Below are 24412 nucleotides of genomic sequence, written 5' to 3'. Positions count from 1 at the left end.
CCGGGTCCCCTGAAGATATTAGTGTCCGCGTAAGAGCATATCGTTATTGCAGTAAACTTCGGGAAGATTGTTCCTCTAGTTCACTATGTTTCCAGGATTTGACATAAAAAATTTGGAATGAGGGAGTAGTGGTTGTAGAGCACCTTACAAGTGGCTGAGTGGGCGTGTTGGTGCCGTGGACGGTGTTGGTCCTCCCCCCCCCCACCTGTCAGTTGGTGTGCGCCTTCCCCCATATTAGTGGACCTTTATTGATAATTATCAATAAAGGTACATATAATTATAATTATATGTTCACCATTGTAGTCTGTATAGCGCCAAGTGTTTTTATAGAAAACAGGAAATCAAATTACTTATCGTCGGCAGTATGATTTAGAGTTTGAGGTGTCATAAATTATTATTTTTTTTTTCATATTCGCTAGATGAAACAATGCTCCATGTTATACCTGTTAAACATGCCATTTATGGAGTGCGATTCGTCATCTTGGATGATGACCAAGTTTAATGCAGATGGTTGGGCGAGGGCAACGTGTTGGTGTGCATATGGGTTATATTAAGAACTAACGCAATCCGTGGCTTCGAGAGTCCACTTATTAAGGAAAGTCATTAACCATATGAAGTATAAGTGAAGAACATGTTAAGAGTGAACCACGTTATGGGGGGATTGTGTGTGTTGGGAGACGGGCTGACGCCAGTTGGCCTGTATTTCAATCCTGTAGAAGTCACGTTTAATATTTCACTTAGCTAACACCAGGCGATTTTACCTAGGTCAGAGGGGACCCCGTATGCAAGAGGTTGATTTGGCAGCAGAGGTGTTTCAAAACTAGTTCACTACCGGGTTGGATACATGCTAGTTTTTATTGGTGTTACTTAAATGAATCGACTTCTCTACAGCCGAATACAGTACATCTCCTTGAGTCATGTTTTGAACGAATTAGTCATTTGTTATTACCAGATTTACCATTAATTTAGGTAATAATTGTTAATAAGCCAACCATCCTCCCAACACCCACCCACACAATCCTCCCCCAACACCCACCCACACATTCCTCTTCCTCCCCCAACACCCACCCACACAATCCTCCCCCCAACACCCACCCACACATCCTCCCCAACACCCACCCACACATTCCTCCCCCAACACCCACCCACACATTCCTCCCCCAACACCCACCCACACATTCCTCCCCCCAACACCCACTCACACATTCAACACCACCCACACATTCCTCCCCAACACCCACCCACATTCCTCCCCAACACCCACTCCACACATTCCTCCCCCAACACCCACTCACACATTCCTCCCCAACACTCACCCACACATTCCTCCCCCAACACCCACCCACACATTCCTCCCCCAACACCCTGAACTATATGTCTCTACAATATTTTGTTCGAAGACAGTGATTAAATCTCCTTGTATGGACAAGGTAAGATCACTCAAGGGGTCAAGGGGGTACACTGTAAAATATAGTGTTTAATCTTTGAACCTTTCGTGTACATTATTAAGCCCAAACAATTTTATCTACAGCGCTGCGCCTTCGTTCATAAACTCAAGGCAACTTTAGTGTATTATCCAGACATATCGATAATATTCGTCCTCTGAACTTTATCCTGATCGAACGACTATTGATACTCATTCCTTTAACCTTTTCCTGATAGAACCATCATTTGTTCTCGTTTTCCATGTTTTTTTTTACTGATATATTAATTGATGGTAGTTTAAAGTGACTGTTTTGATTTATGATGTAAGGCGAAGCTACATTCATACATGCATAACAGTGATTTAGTACATGTGTGTGGGGGGACGATGAGCTTGGGAAGAGCTTTGTTTGGGAGCTGGTGGATCTTGTAGACATGGGGCGCGCGCACACACACACACACACTTGGGGTTTTTCTGGAGACTGTTCTTGTGTGTTTATAATATCCCTGTAGAGGTAGATAAATAGATTTATTGAGTAATTTTAACGTGATGGGTAAACAGGTTAATACATAAAGGTAATAGGTAAGTTAAATAGCTAATTCATAAGGTAATAGGTTAAATAGTTAATAAGATAATAGGTAGGTTAAATAGTTATATAATTGATAAGGTAATAGGTAGGTTAAATAGTTGATTAATACGGTAATAGGTAGATTAAATAGTTGGTTAACCAGATAGATTTAATTTTCAAGTAAATATATTGATTAATTTTGACAGATGAATTAATTAAGTTAGAAAAGACAAGTTGAAATATTAATTATACATGAGATTAAATATAGATGCGGAGATAGAGAAGATAAATAACTAGATTAAATATAAAATAAGTAGATAGGTATAAAATAAGGCACTCATGTTAAACAATCGGCTTTAATTACCTTCCAATGGCCCAGGAAGAGAGGAGTGTGTTGTAGGGCGCCATAGGTAAGGTTCTTGTGCTCATAGCCGGCTTCACAGGCTTGGCTCTCCGGCTTTGTTAGTTTTTGTAGCTCCATGCGCCACAAACTTTACCACAGTATTACCGCGCTTGTGCAAGGTTAGTATTGTTCCTCAAGCGATAGATGGGGTTGCTGTCGTGTCAAGTTTGTTATATTTACCTGAGTACAAAGTCACTCATTTTAATCTTGTGCATAGTCAGTAATGTTTACGTTGTGTATAGTCAGTACTTTTAACCTTGTGCATCGTCAGTACTGCTGGTGTTATTGGTGTCTTAAAGGGTCAATACTTTCTTTGGTGTGTGGTCAGTGTTGGTGTTCAGTATACAGTACGATAATGAATAAATCCTTTGATAATAAAAACTATCTCCACTAAACCAAGGTCGAGTCATCGTCTCTCTGTTATGCCTTTGTTTGTTTTTAATCACGTGTTGCATAGTTAATTACGGTGTTGTTCGTTGAAGTTACCGTCGTCGTTGTTGCTCATGTTAGTATTTTTTTACGTCTTAGTTATTACTTTATTTGTGTATTTATTGATTATTTATACCTCAGGGTTGTTTTCAAATTGCTAGAGTGATTTGATAGTCTGGCTGGTTGGGTTAGGTTAGGTTACGGTGGGGTCCTATGAATGAACACCCCCTTCTAGTAGTGTCTCGTTACGGTGTCAAAATCCTTCGTTTGTGTCGTATTCTCTCTCATAATTTCCTCATGATACTTTTTGGGGCGATTTTATTCGAATTTTTATTATATTTATATTTTATTTTTCATTGTATTTTGAAGTCATAAGTATGTAATGTATGTCTGTCCAGTAGTGTACATGGCCAGTCTTCTTGTAGGCACTGACCCAAGGTGATGTGAGTGTTGAATAGTTATTTGTTTATACTTTGTGTGGTTTTGATTCAATTAGGAATGTTTCTCCCGTTTACAGGGGTGGTGTGTGTGTGTGTGTGTGTGTGTGTGTGTGTGTTACGATTTACTACATATGTTCTTGAAGATTCGCATATTTTTTACAAGACTGATTTTATATGCTCAGTAGACGACTTGTTTAAAGATCAGTAGACAACGTTTTTATGATCAGAAGACAACTTTTTATGATCAGTAGACAACGTTTTTATGATCAGTAGACAACATTTTTAAGATCAATAGACAACGTTTTTATGATCAGTAGACAGCGTTTTTATGATCAGTAGACAACGTTTTCAAAATCTGTAGACGTTTGTATGATAAGTAAACAACCTTTTCAAGATCAGTTGACATCGTTTTTAATTCCAGTAGACACCGTTTTTTTAAATCTGTAGACAACGTTTTTATGATCAGAACGTTTTTAAGATAATAATTTAAGTATATTTGATAAACGAAATGAGAAGATAATCATGACATCCAACTCAAACAAAACAGAAACTTGGCGTATAAGGCTGTAACAAGAGCGTATCAGTGTCACTCATTGAAGCCGGCGAAACAACTGCTCCTAAAAATGGTCAATTCTCTTGTATTCGTCAGCACTGTGAACTAACTACTGTCACCTTTATCTCGCGTATGTGCAGGTAATTAATATCTCCTGACTTTTGTTTTATGGTGGGTGGATATTCACTGTATTCTTTTTCCTTACTAGGTTCGGTACTGTATGTTTAGGTGAAGGCTCCCAGATGGTATAGCCAGATAACTAGACCACAGGGCATATTGATCTACACCTCCCCGTCCGTCTGTACGGCCTTCCTTCCTTCCCTCATAAGTTTGTTGGCTCAGTTAAAGATAAAGTATTCTGCTTAGTGCAAAGAAATTATGTTGGCTTTGCATGCGTTCTTGAACTACCTGCCTAGATTTTCAAGCGGCTTGGTTTATTTTGCATCGGAGGAGGTACGTGTGTTAGAGACGTGAGTGTCTTTATCAACCTATCGTCAAACTCAAGGGTGTGTGTCTTTGTTTAAGTAACTTGAGGTACGACGTGATAGAATGTACTGACAGCGATCAGAAGGCAGATCGACTGTACCGAAGAAAGTGGAGGGAGCAGTTTCTCTGAATAGTAATAAATACGTGTTTGTTTGTTGAAGGAAGTGTGTTGAAACCACAGAGCCAGGGGGAGTCGTTGTGTCACCTTTGTTGAGGAGAGAAGGCACCCGCCCAGCCGGTGTGTGTTAGAAGCAGTAATCCCTGATTGAGAGGCCTCTCGGCACACGATATCGGAAGTGTTTGAATGATAAGGCTTTTGAAGTGTCCCGTCTGTAAGATAAGCCATGAGTACAGTACTGTGGTCTGTAGATGATTGTCAACATTTCCATCTTTGCCTCTAGAAGAAACAGCTCAACCAAGTTTTGTGAACTTGAACTTACCAGGACTGTTCGTTATAATGCTTCTAGTGATTCAACGTATCGACACAGCGTCAGCGGTTCATTGACGGTATGCTTCAAGTTTCTGAACACACCCCAACCACTGTCTCAGCGGGATTATTATGACCGTGTACTAGTGTTGTGTCCATAACAAATTGTAGAACATCTATCGCTGCTCCTGTGTTTTGACGGTACGGCTTATCCTGCTAAGAATACTGAACGATTAACACCTGTTATTATGTATGGATCCACAATTTCTACCATATCCGGGGCAGTTTAACGCTGAAAAAAAAAACTAGATACCTGTTAAGTACAGTGCGTACTGCATATCCCTGTGCGGGTTCTACGCGGTAGTTGAGTGGAGGAATGGTGGTTTGTAGCCTAAAAGCTGTAAAACAGGAGGAAGGAGAGCCCCCCGCTGTGCATGGGTCTTGTATCCCAATTACCAGCAACTGGGTTCTGGCAGCAGGGGACCCACAGCTGTAATTGCGCGGTCGTTTCGTATAGATTTTACTATTATGGTCCGTCACGGGATGTCGGTCGCAAAGGTCAGGATCCCAAAAGTTGCTCTATGAAAATTTTACCCGTTGTCTTGGATACTGTTATGGGATTGTTGATGTAACTTATATTGTGTGTTATGGATCCTTTATGTAATAGTTATAGCGAAAATACACAAGTCCGGCTGTTGAGGATGCTTGCGTGCGTCAGATAGTCCAGTCCATTGTTTGGCTGTGTTTGAGAATAAATTTGTTCTTTTTCCCGTACCCCCCCCCCCTTAAACCTTTAGAAAAAAGTAATGTGTGCTAGTGTGCTGAGGTTGATTCGGTCATACATATCGTTATGTAGTGATGTAGAATGTGACATTAACATAGTTTCACAGTTTAAGGTAACAGCACAAAGGGAAAGTGGGGTATAAAAAGATTCTGGTGAGAGAAGTGAAGCGTGATCTAGCGTAAAGATGACATCATTGGGTAATCGTGTCCGCAATAGAGATTTGCTCCTCGCCCTGGAGCTATGGTGAGAATTTAACAGTGAAAAATGGACACAACTCAAACTACACTTAAACAAATACTGTATATATTTATAACGAGTGCGAACCCCATTTGGTGTCATTCTCCTTGGCTTTCGGTAGTCTAGTATCATGCAAGAATGTGTACACGAGACTGAGTGACGGATGAGTAATCTCCTGCACGATTCTCCACTCGTCCTCTGTCGTAACCCTAACACCACAAACAGAAATATAACCGGGTGTTCTTATTTATCCAAGTCAATTCTTCAGTTTCATCATACACGACACAGCTTACTCTATGTGTGGTAAGTGTGATTTAAACGTACTATGAGCAGCCCTCATTATCCACACAGCGGCAGTGGCTCTCTGGCTATTTTTGAACAAACCGAAGCCACGTGTGTTGAGCGGGAGTGGGTGGTGGTGACGTAGGGAGAAGTGGGTGGTAGGGAGTATGGGAGGGTAAGGAAAGAGGAGGCAGGGATTAGGAGTTGTTGGGGAGGGAGTCGAGATTGTTGGGATTAGTCGATGGTGGGTTAGGAAGGTGGGGGGGGCTAGGGTGACCGACCACAAGGAAGCCGCCAGGCCAGGCGAAGAGCCCTCAAGCGCCCATGAGAGACAGACTGGGGTGGGTGTGTGTGTGTGTGTGTGTTGGTAGTGGTGGTGGCCCCAGTACCTGCTCCACCACCACCACTACCACCAGTAGAGCTTCAACCACCACCCAGTCAGCTGTGAGTATAGGTGAACTTTCCATCACTGCTTGCCGGAACATTTGTGGATAGGAGTGAATAAGGTGTCTTCAGTACTTAATTACCTGACGTTACGTGCTCCTTACTGGATAATAAACCCGACCAAGGATCATTGTACCTGCTAATCTTGTCCCAGATCGTTTTGATAATATCTGTTTACATTAGTTTGGTGTTTATAATTCGAAATCTTATGTCTATCCTGTAAATGAATAGAGGATCTGTTGACCTCAAGTGCTGCGTCTTGTCAGAAAAAGCCAAGCGAGAACTGTGGTGGATAACTGGACAACAACTGCTCACCCTGAGGAGTTGTGGTCGTTCCATAGTATAAGAGAATAAATTGTATGCTACGTGTAATACATTTGTACAGAAATTAACTGAAACAACGTGATGAGTTTTAAGAAATAAGGGGAAGGCTGTGTCAAGGTCAACGATGTGTAGTGAAGGTAAACACAACCATATGACGAGTGATGTGTGTGTGTCTGTAACCGTGTCAGGTGATGGTAAAAGAGATGAGTGTGATAAAGGTACTGTGAGTGAACCGTAGTCTTGGGTACTGTGAGTGAACCGAATCTTGGGTACTGTGAGTGGACCGTAGTCTTGGGTACTGTGAGTGGACCGTAGTCTTGGCCAACATGTGGGTTTATAAGATATGTTGTTAATAGTATGAAATAATGGTCAGGTAACTGGAGTAGTTTCATCTATCAAAGGTATAAGATTAGGTAGCTAACATGGAAAGTGTGTATATACAGCATGTGGCTGGCAAGAGTCAGTAGTGTGTGTGTGTGTGTTTGAGGAAGTACACGGGATGACAATTAACGGGATAATTGTACAAAGATGATAAAAGAAGGAATTACTTTTTTTTCGAATTACCACCACACCTGTCTAGCCAATTGTCCTGCGGTGTGTTGATAGTTGTGAAGGTCAGAGGAAACGAAGACATTATAGCAGGTAGACCAGAATCTTGTTTTTGTTTACAGTAGACCCACATTAACGGGTTTAAGTTGGATAAGTTTAGGTTTAAGAGGGAGATAGGAAGGAACTGGTTCACAAATAGGGTGGTAGACGAGTGGAACAAGATTAGGAATTTTTTAGTAAGTGCTGGAACGCTGGAAAGTTTTAAATGGAGGCTAGATAGATTCATGGATGATAGAGAGTGGTAGTAACTCTCGACAGGAGCTGCCATGCACAGGCCAACCGACCTATTGCAGACTCCTTATGTTCTTATGTTATCTCATCTTGCTAGAGAGTCGAATGCGCATGCTTAGTGAAGTTAGATTAGACTCAGGTGGTTCGTGTCTTTTGTCAGTAAGGATTATTCTGTATGCAGGTGTTGCATGTCCGGCTCCGTAGTAAAAATAAATTGAGGGCCAGAACAAGGTCGGTAGCCACAGTAAACAACAACAAAAAAGGCAGTTCTGGGTGGGTGTTTGGGAGGGGAGTGGACCTTGTTAACATTTATGAGCGTGGATGGGGTAACGAGACCATCTACTATAGTTACTAGACATACACTATACATGCTTGAACTGATGAGGAAGGTTGACCCACTTACGTCCATTTCCTAACTGAGTGTGTGTGTGTGTTGTTTCCTCATTAACATTTTACCATTTCTTTAACAGATCATTGCTATTTCCTAACCGTATACTGTCAAATTTCGTGTTATGTCCTATCCAACCTCATGCCACTGTTCTAACCCAACTGATGGTGAAGTTGAACACGACGTAAAGAGAGGAGTACTGTACTCTGAAATAACTATACATTAGACGTCTGAAGGTCAGGACGTGTTACTGTACGAGGGGCATCTGGAGACTTAAGTATCCAGATCAACAGTTTTCACCTATTAGAAAAGTATTTTTTTTGTCTCATCAGCGCCATCGTCTTGGGGGTTTCCGGCCGGGGGTACAAAACACCTCTGTAATTTCATTTTGATGTCATTTTGTTTTAAGGAATATAAGTGACCAGAGTCTTTAAACACTGTTCACCGAGAAGAAATTATTCTCCCTTGTTTTATGGATTCCTGAGCTTCAAACACCTCCTATAGCCTTGGGCAGTGATCCCCAACCTAAGCCTACGACCTGTTTTTGGTGCGGCCTACGAGCCTTCCCGTAAAAGGTTAGGTATGTGGAATTTCATGAATCATTTATCATTCGAGTCTTGTTTACAATAGCGTATTGATATAAATAACTACATATAAGGGTGATATGTTTCATGTATGATTGTGTAGGTAACTAATTTATTCACTCTCCTATTTTGAAGTGTGAGCATTTACCATCACCCCCACGTTTAACCATTTAATGTGGCCCTCTTACTCAGAAAAGGTTGGGAACCACTGGGCCTAGAGTCTTTAACCTCTTGAAGACGATGACTTTACTCCCTTGAGTACGATGAGTTAACGTTAACCCTTTGAATGCGATTAGTTAAAGTTCTTAAACCCCTGAGCATGATGACGTGATGCCTAAAGGGTTGGTTATATAATCGTACTCAAGGGGTTTTGTCATTCTACTTAAGGGGTTAAGTCGTACTCAAGGAATTAAGTCATCGTACCCAAGGAATTAAATCATCGTACTCAAGGGGTTAAAGAACATAAGGTCATTGTACTCAAGGGGTGAAGCATATGCCACCGAACATCAATCAAGATATTAGTTTCTGTGGACTCGTTAAAAAGGGGCGTTGTTTTATGTAAGTAATGGAGGCGTCATGTGTTTTTTATCAACGACCGATAATATGTGAGGGTGTATTGACCAACATGTCTCACTTCTGCACCTAGTTATCGCCATTAACATCCGGTACAGTGTATGTGTGTGTCGAGGGCACTTGGTGGCGGTATAGCGTAGCCTGAGTGCATGTAGGTCTGTACATGTAGGATGGTCAGGGTGCGTTTTCTGTAGTCAGGGTGTTTTGTGGTGGTTCAGGGTGCGTTTGTAGAAGTCCGGGCGTGTTGTGACTGATCTGTATAAGTTGTAGGATGGTCAGAGTGCGTTTTACAATGGCCAGAGTGCGTGGTAAGGCTGAGTGTGCGTTGCTGGGTATTCAAGAGTGCTGTGTCATCTCTTTAATAGTAGGATTTCAATCTACTGTATTTGTGTGCTAATAGCTTTATTGTGACGTGTGTGAGGGAGGGTTAGAGACACGTGGTTATGTATTAGAGAGGGCGAGAGACATAAGAAAATAAGGAGTCTGCAATAGGCCGGTTGACCTGTGCATGGCAGCTCCTGTCGAGAGTTACTACCACTCTCTATCATTCATGAATCTATCTAGCCTCCTTTTAAAACTTTCCAGCGTTCCAGCACTTGCTACAAAGTTGCTAAGCTTGTTCCACTCGTCCACCACCCTATTTGTGAACCAGTTCCTTCCTATCTCCCTCCTAAACCTAAACTTATTCAACTTAAATCCGTTGCTACGAGTCCTGTCCTGCTCTGATATTATAAGAACTTTATCTATATCGCCTTTATTGTGGTTAAGTTAGGCTAGGTTAGGTTATTGTCCTGCTGATGTATACCATAATATTTTTAACACAATCTTGCCTCATCTCATTTGACTGCGTAATTCAGACACAACTAACTGGTTATGTAAACTCTGAGATATCATTTTTTTTTACGATTTTAAACTTCGTTACGCTGCCAAAATACTCAAGACGTTAGGCAATATGTACCTACTGCCTTTCTTATTTAGATTGTCAATAACAACTTTGGGAAAAAGTCTCTAATGTTAAGAATAAATATGCATGACCCTCAGGTGGATGACACATGCTGCCACAAGTGAAGGAGTTTTGTCCGTAAATGTACAGATCTGAATTTGCACTCCGTTGAGTGAGGGGTGAGATGATAGAGGTGTATAAATGGAAGTCAGGGTTACACAAAGGTCATATAACAAAGGTACTTAAACTATCCAAACAGGAACAAACTCGTAACACTAGTTTTAAATAAGACAAATTTAGATTTAGGTGTGAGATAGGTAATCACTGGTTTGGAAATATAGAATTGGATGAGTGGAGCATGTTACCGAACATAATCATTAACTCGAACACGCTGGGTAGCTTCAAACATAAGTTGCACAGCCATACAGTATATAAACAAGATGGGTTCTCGGAAACATTATCGTGAATTATTATTATTAACATTTAACTTATTATTATTATTATTATTATTATTATTATTATTAGCAAGTACACGACGGTTGTTAATGGTGAGAGGACATGTGGCTCTACAGTTAGCACCCGTAGTGTTTATCACGTGTAAAGGATCAAAATAACATGTGGTTGTGTTTCTGACAGTCATGGTTAGGGTGTTTTGTTGTTTGAGGGGTACACGTGGCTACCATGTGTGTCTCTCCTAACAAGTCCTTCTCTGTCTTATCCGCGCCTCCTCTCCAGGTCCCTTACTGTTTCATTTATTGCCCCGTTATCCCCCCCTCCTCCCTCTCCCCTCCTGGTGTGTTGTGGTCCCATCCTTTTCCCTTCACCCCTCCCTTCACTCCCTTCTCCCGACTGCCTTCCTTCCACACCCTATTCCCAACCCTCAAGCCATCCCCTGACTCGCTGACCCACCCTCGGCTACCCCTGCCTTTTCCCCCTCCTCCCGGCCACGACTGGCGAGGAGGAGGAGGAGGGGGGTGGGGGATGACCGTCTTTGAGCATGACACGGGCAAGGCAGTCATCAAAGGAACTCGGGGTAACTATATCCTTGCCATGAAACTGCTGCCCTGCATGTGATAAATTGCCTAGCGTCCTACCTTGAACCTGGAGCTAGCAACACACACACACACACACCTGCTTTCTATCGTTAACAGTAATGATAACATGTGTATTGTTGAGGTTGTTTTATAGGACCTGATGTACCGGTATTATATTTCACTTTCCCTTTGATTCTCTTCCATGTGTATTGTACTGGAGATGTGTGTGATGCCGTTTTGTCTTGATCTTTCATTTTAGTAAACCTATGTCTATCTTCTTGGAATGTCACTATAGGTTTCACTCTCATCACAACAGCCTATAAAATCGAGCCTCGTTGTATGTATGATGACGAAAACAGCGAAACCGTGTCATGTATGTTTCTTCATTTTAATAGATCAGAACGTGAGATGCAGTACTACCTTGTTTGGTGCATTGGTGTCGGTGAGAGCGAGATGTCGACCTTGGGGGAACTAAATGTCATATTAAGACTTTAGAAGTTATTAATGGCCTTACGGGACCGATTAACAATAGTCTTTCAGTTATCTTAGGAATTGTGTGAGAACAATATTGGAGTCTTACGTAACCATGACGACCTCCCCCCCCCAAAAAAAAATCTGATGTTGCCTTGATATGAGACGTGATAAGGCGACTGATTTTACCATTAACCTTTAAAAAAAAAACAGTGTACCGTTGGGGACTGCCCAGTATGGGTCAATAGGCCCGCTGCAGTTTCCTCCATTCTTATGTTCTTATGTATCAGATGCATATCATATCCTGATCCCCCAAAACAGTGATTGTAATGATACATACGACTGTGGGGAGGGGGCACGCTTTTCTACACTTTCACACAGCGTAAAGGGCAAGTGCTTGGTGCGTGCCAGTGAGGGTGCATGCTGGGGTGGTAGTTGCATGACCTGATGTGACATTATGCTAAGTACCCCCTCCCCCCGTGTGTGTGTGCGCCAGGTGGGGAGGGGAGCAGGTAATGAGCAAGGATACCATGGGTGGGCTTTGTTGTTGCCTCAGGGTCACGTCATTACGGGTAGGGAGGTTGGGGGGGGGGGGATGAATACTTTAATTTCAGTGTTTTAGGCAAGAGTCGTTTTGGTTGATTGTAATGTATAATGAGTGTGTGTAAGAGGGAGAGCTTGTTTTATCAATTTGAGGTATCATTGACGATCATCTTGCGTGTGTGTGTAGCCGCCGGTGTAAGCAATAGTCAGCTTGTGGCAATATTCACGAGGCAGAGTGCGTGAGAGAGCAGCTGATGGTTGTTATCTCACGGTCATAACACACAGAAAGCTTGCAAAGCATTTAACCATTTCTAGCCAGTACAGATTCTCTCAATAAAAAAAGGGTAAATAGAAGAATCTCCACCTGAACGTTATTTTACCTAACCATATTTGTAGGGGGGGGTGAGGTTAGGTTAGGTTAGCTTTCGGTGAAATAAGCTTGAGTGGTGATTCTTCAGGTGATTCCTTTTTTAATTCGTCCCGCCGAAGTTATTATTATATACTCGTTAATATTCTATAAGTTACTGTACAACTTTATGCTTCAACCTCTGTTAACGGACGTGTGTATCCTCGCGTGAAGGAAAAAAAAACTTCTCATAGGAACATTTTATATATCTTATTAGCATCAAATTGTAAGTAATATTATATCAAACCTTTAAATTACTCCCAGCAATAGGAATAAATGGGAGGGGGGGGGGGGGTTTGTCAGTTATGTGGATAAAGAAGATTTCACATGGTACTATCTTGTTCATTGTCAAAAAGTGTAGTTCTTTCATTTGTTCCTGTCTTTTCTTAGCTTTAATACATGTAGCTTGTATTCGTGGATTAACAGGATAGTTTAGACAATTTATGGTGAGTAATGTATAACAGAAGGAGACATTGGCCGATTTGTTGTTGCGGTTTGATAGCGTTATTTTGACGCGGTGGGGCGGGTTGACTCAGACGGCTGGCGACGTTGCTACAACTGGGGTGTCAACCAACTGAATTTTGGCGATTGTTGTGTCCAGGACCGCCATCTTTATGAGTCTAGTTAACATCAGGTTGACTGGGCGTTTTTCTTATCGTTGACCCAAGTTGGAAGAACATTAGGGTTTACTTTATCATAATTAAAAAAAATTGTGATCGTAAACTGGAATGAATTACCTTTTCGTTAATCTGTATAGCGTAGTTTTTGCGTTGAAATAAAGTGTTATTATTTGTTTGCGAATAAGATATGGGCCAAACTACAGTTACCACTCTTAAAAAGTATATGAAATCGATTAATGTGTTTTTAACCTTGAAACTTAACGCTTTAACCTGAAATAATTAAAAACTGTGTGTCAGGAAGGGAAGCGGGGGAGATGGTCGCGCACTATGCATTACCATAGGTTTGGCACACTGCTGGCGGGTAGCCTTCATGTGTGTGTGATAAATGGTTGTGGAGGGTTTTTTTTTCCTTGATTTTTCTCAAGTTGTAAATTTTGTGACAACCACCACATGGACGAGAGCAGTCACACACACACACACACACACACACACACACACACACACACACACACACACACACACACACACACGAGTGACTCACATACCCCACAAGGTCTGGTACAACGTTACCCATCATAAAGTTAATTATATCACAGTAACTAATTATATCTCGCTGAGTGCCAGACAGTTCTCTGGGACATGCCTCGAACACCCTTGTCAGTGCTAACATTTTACCTTGTGTGTGTGTGAGTGACTTTTTGTGGACAGGAATGGATGCAAATGTACACCTGTGTATATATACAGTATATTTATGTAAACTTCTCCAAGTGTGTGTGTCTGTATTTTAGCATTTTTTATATGGTTCGACGCTGTGCTCTTGACACCAACGATACTAGTTTTGGAGGTTATACTATCTTGTGATACAAACAGGTTGGTTAATATTAAGTATAACATGTCCGGACACTGCCATGAGAACAAAAATATATATTAATCATTTCAAAATCCCAGGGAAAAGATTAAAATAAAGAGAATGATTTAATTATTGGTTAGAATTTATTCCCAGGCAGTGAGGTGAGGTGAGAGAGGCAGAGGCTAAAGGTCTTCTTCAGCATATTGTCTTAAAATGGACAGGTAACACGAGTACGGTGCACGTGTGAAAGTCCATTAAGACATGAAAATATTTACGAGTTGATGGTCAAAATAATAGTGTCATGGTGTTCTGTTCGTCATGTTTTTGGGGCGTTGTTAAGTTTTGTAATGGGTCAGATAATTAGTGGATATTCTCTACTACTACTACCTATAATAATAATAACACCACGAAGTAATAACGACAATAATACCGGATTATATTAATCCTATTGTGGGGGGTAATATTATTAATAATTCGTAAACAAGTCTCTATTTATTGAAGATCATGTGTAAAATACTAAGTACCAAAAAACGTGCTATTAGCCTTTATTTCCACCTAACGCAATATTATTCTTTTCAGTCGTGTACAAAGATCATTTCAATAACCAATACTTTCAGTTATATATAAGTTTAACTTTCTTTTTAATGGTAATAATAACTTTCCAATGCCGATAACTTCTACTCACGTAGACGCTGTGAGGGTTGTCTTAAGGTGTGTTTTAAAAAATTCTCAGTCTCCAACCTTTTTTTTTTATAATCTGTACATAATGTTGTGTTGAACTTGTGAGGCTTTGGTGTGCTTATGTGTGTGTTCTGAAACTGCGGTAAACCTTAAGCTCCTGACCCCAAGAAGACTGGCAAAATCTAGGCGCTTCACCTTGATGACTAGTAAACTGTATTTGGTCTCTAAAGGGTCTTTAGACACCATAAGCCACGTCCTATAGCCATTAGATACCGTAAATCACGTCTTGTAGTCACTAAACACCATAAACCACGTCCTATAGTCATTAGATACCGTAAATCACGTCTTGTAGTCACTAAACACCATAAACCACGTCCTATAGTCATTAGATACCGTAAATCACGTCTTGTAGTCACTAAACACCATAAACCACGTCCTATAGTCATTAGATACCGTAAATCACGTCTTGTAGTCACTAAACACCATAAACCACGTCCTATAGTCACCAAAGCACCATAAACCACGTCCCGTAGTCACTAAAACACCACTAACCACGTGTCGCACCCAGCAAACCCACACTCAACCACACGTTAACGAGTAACTAACCAGCTATCACAGTTCGCGACCACCGACTGATGTATCTGGGTGAGGTTATGCTTTCTTTCATGGCTGGGGAGGTGGTGGAGGAAGGTGGCAGAGGTGGTGGAGGAAGGTGGCAGAGGTGGTGGAGGAAGGTGGTGGCAGAGGTGGAGACGGGGGGGGGGGTTAAGGTGTCCAGCATTCAATTGGTGAATCACTTTGATCGCTGGTACAGTAATTAACTTGCCTTTACAGCTGTGGCGATCTTGTGCTCACCTGCTTATTCAGTGCCCTCACATTTCTTAAGTTTATTTCCAGTTTCAGTTTTGTCTTCATTTTTTCTATGCATTTCATTTGGCCATTTTTTAATGTCTATGTAAATATTTTTTTCGTCGCATAAATTAAACATACATACGTACATACCCATTTTTTTCGAAGCTGATATGAGAAAATAAAGGTTATTTTTCCTCATCCCAATCACCTTTATAAATAAATAAATCTCTCAAAGCAAGGAAGAAAGGAAGGTAGCGAGATGACACACACACACACACACACACACACACACACACACACACACACGTACGTTGTTGATGTTAAGTGCAGGGCTATTTTTACTGTTTATATTTACTTTCCTTTTGTATAATATAACTGTTTTACCTGTCTACACCTTTTTTTGTTAATGAGGCTTTTCATGACAGTTACAGTAATTGGATTTGTGCAATACGAATTGAGTTGTTTTCGTTAAGATTTTTGTTTGGATTTTTTTTCAATTGTATTTAAAAAAAGAGTAAGCTTACCATACGTGGTTTATATTGGCTTAGTTAAGAGGATTTGTAGTCCCTTGATGTTGGTTGTAATGAGTTGTGTATTCTTGGCTGTAATTACCTTCTTGTTGTGGAGAGAGAGAGAGAGAGAGAGAGAGAGAGAGAGAGAGAGAGAGAGTCCTGATTACTTGAACACAACGACCTGTGACTGATAGTGAGCGGAATCTGTAGTTTAAGCCGGCGTAGAAAAGATGGGTAACGTGTGGCTCTATTGGGACATTTATACAAGGTTATGGTGTGGCTCTATTGGGATACTTATACAAGGTTATGGTGTGGCTCTATTGGGACACATATGCAAGCTTATGATGTGACTCTATTGGGACACTTAAATAAGCTTATGGTGTGGCTCTATTGGGACACATATGCAAGCTTATGGTATGGCTCTATTGGGACACTTATACAAGCGTATGGTGTGGCTCTATTGGGACACTTCCATAAGCTTATGATGTGTCTCTATTGGGACACTTAGAGCTTATCATGTGACTGTAGAAACCATTAGGTTATCATAACAGAACCCTGAGTGTTTGAGTATTCACCACACACACACACACACCCACACACAAAACACACACACACACCCACACACACACACACATTAGTGCTGTCTGTTATCAAGGATGGATGTGGTTGATATCTTCGTGCGATACAAGAAAAGTCCCTGTCTTCACCCAGCGTCTCCGGGGAGGGGGGGTGTTGTATGTTATGTGGTTGACTGGCTTTGATTTTGGTTGACTTGTTATTGTGGTAGACTATTATTGTAGTTGACTATGATTGTGGTTGACTATTAGTATGGTTGACTTTGATTGTGGTTGACTATTAGTATGGTTGACTTTGATTGTGGTAGACTGGGTTTGATTGATGTAGAGTAGCTTTGATTGTTTGACTATGGTTGTGGTTGACTGAAATTGATTGTGGTTGACTGGCTTTGATTGTGGTTAACTGGTTTTGATTGTGGTTGACTTGTTTTGATCGTGGTTGACTGGTTTTGATTGTGGTTAACTGGTTTTGATTGTGGTTAACTGGTTTTGTTTGTGGTTGAGTGGAATTTATTGTGGTTGACTGGTTTTTGTTAGCTTAGGTTATGTTAGGTTAGGTTAAGTTAGGTTAAGTTATGTTAGGATAAGGTTAGGTCAGGTTAGGTTAATGGACGCTACAGTGTAAATATTCCGGTAGACAACTGCAGCTCGGTAGACCGCATACTATAATAGCACCGATTAGTGTTAGGTTAGTTTAGGTTAGTGTTGTTTAGGTTAAGGTAGGTCAGGTTAGTGTTAGGGTGGTTGATGTTCAGGTGAAATAAGCTAGGGTGCAGATTCTTCAGGGGATTCTGTTGATACGTGACTAATGGAGAAAGTAATTTTATAAGATAAGATAAAGCTGAAGGTGAGTCTGTCCTGTCCGGTGATATCAGTCGAATTTAATTCTACTGAATATCTAACAACAACAACAACAACAAAACCAATACAAAAACAACAACAAGAACACAACAATACAAAACAAACTTAACAACAAGACAACAACAAAAACAATACAAAAACATGCGTGACAACCCTCCACAATCCCCCCTCCCCCCAACAAGACCCTTCACATCCCCCCCCCCACAAGACCCCCCCCCCCACACACCCCCTCCCCCACAAGACCCCCTCCCCACACTCTCCCCACAAGACCCTCCCCACATCCTCCCCCACAATCCCCACACTCTCCCACACACCCCCCCACAAGACTCTCCCCACAAGACCCCCCCATTAAGACTCTCCCTCATTACATCTCCCCCATTAAGACCCCCACACATCTCTCCACAGCACCCCCCCACACAAGACCCCTCCCCCACAGCACCCCCTCCCCCCACAAGACTCCTCCCCCACAAGACCCTCCCCACAGACCCCCCCACACATTCCTCCCCACACACCCCCTCCCACACCCCCTCCCCACAAGACCCTCCCCACATCCCTCCCCCACAAGACCCTCCCCACAAGACCCTCCCCCACAAAACCTCCTCCCACACTCTCCCCACAGCACCCTCCCCACAAGACCCCCTCCTCATTACATCTCCCATTAAGACCCCCCCTGGTTAAGCATCTCTCCCCACCCTCCCCCACACCCCCCTCCCCAACAAGACCCCCCTCCCCAACAGACCCCCTCCCCACAAGACTCTCCCCACAAGACCCCTCCTCATTACATCTCTCCCCATTGAAGACCCCTCCCCACAAGATCCCCCAACTTTACCTTTCTCCTCCAGCCATGCCATGACAGGTAGAAGGTAATTATGGTGGTATCAAGCCGAAAGAAAAATCACATCGTAAGCTGGGACCCTCAGTGTATACCGATTTCACCTGATGTCTGTCTGTCTGTCTGGGGTTAATTTTTGCTTCTGGGAACAATATCTTCATTCCTCTGACAAAGAAAAGATTAATAATTTACTTGACCTTAGTGAACCTAACCCATCCCAACTTTAAGTTACCCCACCCTACCCTCACCCAACCCTACCCTACCCTACCCTATCCTGTATATGGATTAGTGTCCGTGATGACGAAATCCTGTGACCTGGTTAAGTCGTGACCTCAGTCGATTTGTGGTCCAACTCCCGCCTCGCAGTGAGTTAAGGGGAGGGAGGAAGGGTCAAGGATAGGGAGGAAGTAGCGAATGTTGTTGATAGCGTGCCAGTGGGGAGGGGAAGGGGGTGGTACGTGGTTATGTGAGGGCGATGGTCGGGGGTCGGCGTGGAAAATTGGTGGTGGTGGTGGTGGGGGAAAGACAGGTGGGGTGAGGATGGTGGTAGGTGATGAGCGTTTGGGGTGAGGATGGTGGTAGGTGATGAGCGTTAGGGGTGAGGATAGTGGTTGGTGATGAGTGTTAGCGGTGAGGATGGTGGTAGGTGATGAGCGTTAGGGGTGAGGATAGTGGTAGGTGATGAGCCTTAGGGGTGAGGATAATGGTTGGTCATGAGCGTTAGGGGTGAGGATGGTGGTAGGTGATGAGCGTTAGGGGTGAGGATAGTGGTAGGTGATGAGCGTTAGGGGTGAGGATAGTGGTAGGTGATGAAGTTTTGGGTTGAGGAACTGAGGATAGTAGTGGCGGTGGTGGGGAGGGAGTTAGGGATGAGGGTCGTGACAATGGGAGGGGAAGGGGGAGGAGAGGGAGCTGAGGGGAGGATAAAGGGAAGATTGGCGACAGACAATCTTTATTCCTCTTGTCTGGCGCGTAGTGATGGTTGACAATACTCATAGGTCTTAATGGGGGCTGGTGACGTAAGTAGGAGAGAGAGAGAGAGAGAGAGAGAGAGAGAGAGAGAGAGAGAGAGAGAGAGAGAGATCCTAGTGTTGGGGTTATCACAATAGGACACCCTCGTCCTTAGGAATGTATGAGGGTAATAGAATTTTGAGAAAGTATGATATCAAAAGGCTTATTTTTCTCTTAATCTAAAGTATTGTACACACGAATAATAATGATGATGATTTGTCTGTCATTTTACTTTTTATCATGTACTTTGTGACCTTCTGTACACACACACACACACACTATTAAGAGTGTTGGAGATAAGACACCTCATAATAAACTCGATAGTAACTAGTGGTGGTGACAGTGGTGGTGGTGGTGATGGTGGTGATAGTGGTGGTGGAACTGGTGGTGGTGAGTGCGACGACCAGGCCTTGTCTTCCCTTATATACGTGGCAAGAATAGTAGGCGTCCATGTTGTCGGCTTGTGTGTGTACGAGATAAGAATACGTCTTAGGCCTTGGGGTTTGGTTAATATGACACGTACAGTATTTTCCTGTTCGAGCTTTTAACGTTATTTAAGTGTTTAGATTATGTGTGATAGCTGTTGGTGGTGTGTGTTGTATGGTAATTGGTTTGTTGTTGTTGTTGTTGTTTTTGTTGGTATTGTAATTATTATTATTTCCCCTAGTAAGAATATTTCGCGAGGTAATGACCCATTTAAACTTTGCCTGTTAACCATATTTCTACTCTAGCCTGCAGTAGTACAGCTCATTACGACGTATGTAGTACAGTTAGTCGGCAGCTACCAAACAGGGAGGTACTACCGCCTGGGAAGATATTGGAAGCATATTGTGTTGGTCTCATGGTAGACCCTGCTGCCATATGGAATCATGAAAAGTGTGACCAAGTCCCAGGTTGCTGATCGGACTTTCTGCCTCATTTACACACAGTTACAGGGTCTCCATTGTTTCTCTTACTTTGACAACACAACATACTTTATTACACCGTTTTCCACTCTTGATCTTTTTTCTTTTATTTTTTATGGTCAATTATTATTATTACATTTTACTTTTATTTATTATAATACGTGTTTATATTTATAAATATTTATTATTATTAATATTATAATTATATAATAATTTTTTTTCGCCCTCCAAGCCCTGATGTGGGTCATTGACCTGTATCGGGGTGGGCTAATCCCAGTAAAAAAAGTCAAAGACAAATATCTACCCAATTTTGTCCGATGATTATTTAAACCTGGCGTATAATGAGAGCCTAATCTTGCCTACAAGTAGTCAATTGGTATGCCTGACTAGATCGAAGCCTTGGGGTGTTTACCGAATTGTGGCTCGAATTATTCAAAGTCACTATTATCCCATATGAGGAAAACTGACACATCTAGTGAATATAAATACTGAAGCTACTCAATGACGTGTCCAATTATGAGTCATCCAAACATGAACCAATGTCAGTATCGAGTCATGTTCTCGTGTGTGGCGAAATGAACCCTTTTACATGGGATGATAGTCGAGTAAGTCTAACATCTATATTTCAAGTAATCCCCATGAACGCTAATGAACGCTAGTATGTAAAGAACAACTCAGAGGAACGAAACCACAAGGGGAATGAGTGGAGCTGTGGTTTCGTTTTGGAGTCGTGTGCCGTCCAGTGGAGAGAGCAGAGAGGTACACAGTAAGCTTAAAATTGTCAACAAGTGGATCAAGCAGCGGTGTGTGGAGGAAAGCGCCCTGCTTGATGAATTGACACATACACCGTTCAGGCCTTTTAGGGTGGGGAGCGTTGTGATGGTGGAGTGGGTTGTGATGCGGTGTGTATTGGTGTGTTGTGTTGTGTTGCGATGTGGTGTGTTGCTGTGTGTGGTGTGTTGTGATGTGGTGTGGTTGTTATCTCAAGGTTACCGTCTTTACCTCGACAGCATTATTGTGGTGTTAGTACTGTACGTGTGTGTGTGTGTGTGTGTGCTACGTTACGCACTTCACACGACAGTCAGACTGGTGTACACAAAACACACACACACACACACACACACACACGACTACATAGTTAACGAAAATTGATTTAGAAAATAACATTATTACTTAGAACAAGACACAAACTAGTGTATTTCTCACTAAGCACTATACACTATACCCCCGTGTATGAATTTCTTGTATTTTTATGTATTATTTCATAGACAATACTTCACCCAAAATTACATAAGATTATATTTCTAAATTGTGAATGTTACTAAAAGTTGAAATTTTCAGGTACACCCATGATACCCCCCCCCATCAACCTTCCCCCTGTCCATCAAACCCTCCCTGCCCATCAACCTCCCCCTGTCCATCAACTTCCCCTGTCCATCAACTCTCCCGTCCATCAACCCTCTTGCCCATCAACCCGCCCCCTGCCCATCAACCTCCCCCTGTCCATCAACCTCCTCTGCCCATCAACCCGCCCTGTCCATCAACCTCCCCTGTCCATCAACCCGCCCTGTCCATCAACCTCCCCTGTCCATCAACCTGCCCCCTGTCCATCAACCGCCCCTGCCCATCAACCCGCCCCTGCCCATCAACCCGCCCCTGCCCATCAACCTGCCCTGCCCATCAACCTCCTCCCCATCAACCTCCCCTGTCCATCAACCCTCTTGCCCATCGACCTCCTCCCGCCCATCAATCCCCCACACCTCATATAATGCCACAGAAGTGTACTTTTACCCTGATAAGACTTTCTTTAGAGGCTAGTGATCCCCACTACTATTCCCCACCCCACCATTCCTCCCTTACCTCTTTTCTCCACCCCCTCAACCCCCTTCAGTCCCCTACCCTCATATTTTTAGTGAGTAATTGATTCCTCCCTCATTCCTCCATCTTATCTACCCCCTCTTTACCTTCTCCCACACTTCTCCATCGCATCTCTTCCCTTATCACCTTCCCCCTCACATCTTATTCACATTTCCCCCATCACCTTTTCCCTCACACCTCCATCATAACACCCCCCCCCCTTTCTCTCCATCATTGGTTCCCCTCTGACATATGTTAATTATCTTCCTCTCTCACCTGGTTGAACCTTACCACCTGTAACTGGGCTTGTAGCACCTGTGTAACCCATCAGATGCTAGTTAACTCCCCCAGATGTTAGTTAGCTCCTCCCAGATGTTAGTTAGCTCCCCTTAGATTTATGAATAGCCTTACTATCACACCTGCCCTTGAACAAGTGATTTAAGTGAATGGTCCCGTGTGTTGCCTCAGGTGAATGTTGGGTCTGGTGTGGGCGGTAGTCGGAGGAGAGGAGAGGAGCAGAGAAGGTGAGCACCACCCCCGCTGCAGCGCCCGCATCGCCAGTCACGCCGCCTTCGGTGCAGCTGCTGATTCCCCAGTTACCACCATCTTCTTCAGCACACCTGCAGCGTTACCAGACTCTTCAGTCGCCGCCGTCTGTACATCTGTCTCACCACCTGCCTCCCCCACCTCCAAGGTACACATTGCTCCCCGCATAGCGTTTCCTGATGGCTTCCTTGGCCATGCTGCTGGGGCTGCTGGTGCTGGCCCCCGCAGTGTTTATGTGTCCTGCCCCTGGAGTCAGTGACCAACAGATCTTGAAGGATAATCCTCATCTCCGCGAGCTGTTTATGCGCTACGCCGAAGGTACTGGCGTCATCACGCCGGAGGGGCTGCAGAAGCTCTTGAATAATCTAGGTATTGGTGTGAACCATCACCATGGTCATGAGCACCACTCGGATGACGACCACGTCACCCACGACCATCATCCAGAGGACCACAGGTGCTCTGGTATTCGTCTGGGTGGCGACCACAGCCACTCTGGTGACGACCCCAAGCACGCTGCTGTAGATAACAAAGACGCGCACGACGACAATGGGCGCAGTAACCACTTCGAGGACGACCACGGCCACTCTAAGGACCACGCTCAACACGACCAAATGGATTACAACAACGCCCGTCAAAACGACAGGCCTTACCCTATAGACAACAACCACAGGAACGACAACCGAAAAAGAAGTGTGGGTGAGACGACCAGCGGTAGTGATGCGCATCCCTACGACCACAGTGATGACCACGGGCACCACGACCATGAGCACCACGACCACGGGCACCACGACCACGGGCACGAGGAAGATGCAGGGAGAAAGGACAGCCAAGAGCACACTGCAGATAACACTAGTAAGTTGCTGTTGTAGTCTACCTCAGCCAACATAGCTTAGTGTCTCAGCCATCACGGATTAAGTCAATTTAGTCTCCTACACTCACAAGGTGAATTGAGTCCAGAAGTGAGCCTCACCTCATGTCTAGCTGTAGAACGTTTATCATATGTCCTTTTTCTTTGACAACAACTCGCAGTTTGGAGAGGTTTGGTATGTAGGATAACACCTTTGTTGCACCCTTAACTAGACTCTGTGCTTTCTTTACTCATGCTAGGGAGAGTTACACTTGATATGGCTCCACCAGTTTGTTAAGAGACCACAACAAACTTACCTTAAAAACAGTTGTTGGGAAATAATGCCTTACAAAATTTTCTCTGCTAAAAAAAAATTACGAAAATACTTATATATATTAGGTTAAGTTAGGTTAGGTTAGGTTAGGTTAGGTTAGGTTAGGTTAGGTTTAGTTAGGTTTAGTTAGGTTTAGTTAGGTTACATTTAGTGTTTATTTCAGCCGATTAGCCATTAAAGACTCTCACCCTGATAACGCTATTAAGGACATGACATAAACAAATTCTCAGTCGCTTTATTTAGTTTAAGTTATATATTGATAAGGTGACGGGGCTTTTGTGTCATTATAATAAGATGTATGAGGCCCAGTACACGACACGGGTTTATTAATTCTCCCACTGTGTTGTTCTCTACTACAGGAGGAGGCAGGGGCGTCACCTCGGCACGACTTCGAGCCAATGGTACCTCCTCGGCAACGGCGCCAGAGGGAGGAACTAAGGTAAGAGCATATATACTCTTGGCATCATCATCATCATCATCATCATCATCATCATCATCATCATCTCACCCTTGACACCACCATCATCACCACACCCTTGACACCACC

The 24412-nt window shown here is 43.0% G+C and overlaps 2 protein-coding genes across 6 annotated transcripts in view; one reads left to right on the top strand and one right to left on the bottom strand.

Moving 5' to 3' along the window:
- LOC121871054 (zinc transporter 2-like) overlaps nt 1-24412 on the bottom strand; it is a 65403-nt gene that overhangs the window by 15881 nt on the left and 25110 nt on the right. The window lies entirely within an intron of this gene.
- Nucleotides 6439-24412, top strand: part of LOC121871053 (zinc transporter foi-like) — a 66061-nt gene continuing 48087 nt past the window's right edge. For 2 of the 4 annotated variants that reach the window (XM_042373150.1, XM_042373146.1), the window contains exons 1-3: nt 9391-9493; nt 22607-23536; nt 24225-24304. In XM_042373150.1, the coding sequence (XP_042229084.1) occupies nt 22864-23536; nt 24225-24304 (753 nt within the window). In that variant the 5' untranslated portion in view covers nt 9391-9493; nt 22607-22863. The other 2 variants (XM_042373147.1, XM_042373149.1) reach the window with 2 other exon arrangements.

This window comes from Homarus americanus, unplaced genomic scaffold (genome assembly GCF_018991925.1).
Source record: "Homarus americanus isolate GMGI-L3 unplaced genomic scaffold, GMGI_Hamer_2.0 scaffold52512, whole genome shotgun sequence".
NCBI classification, from domain to species: Eukaryota; Metazoa; Arthropoda; class Malacostraca; order Decapoda; family Nephropidae; genus Homarus; species Homarus americanus.
This window is presented reverse-complemented; position numbering and strand designations above follow the sequence as displayed.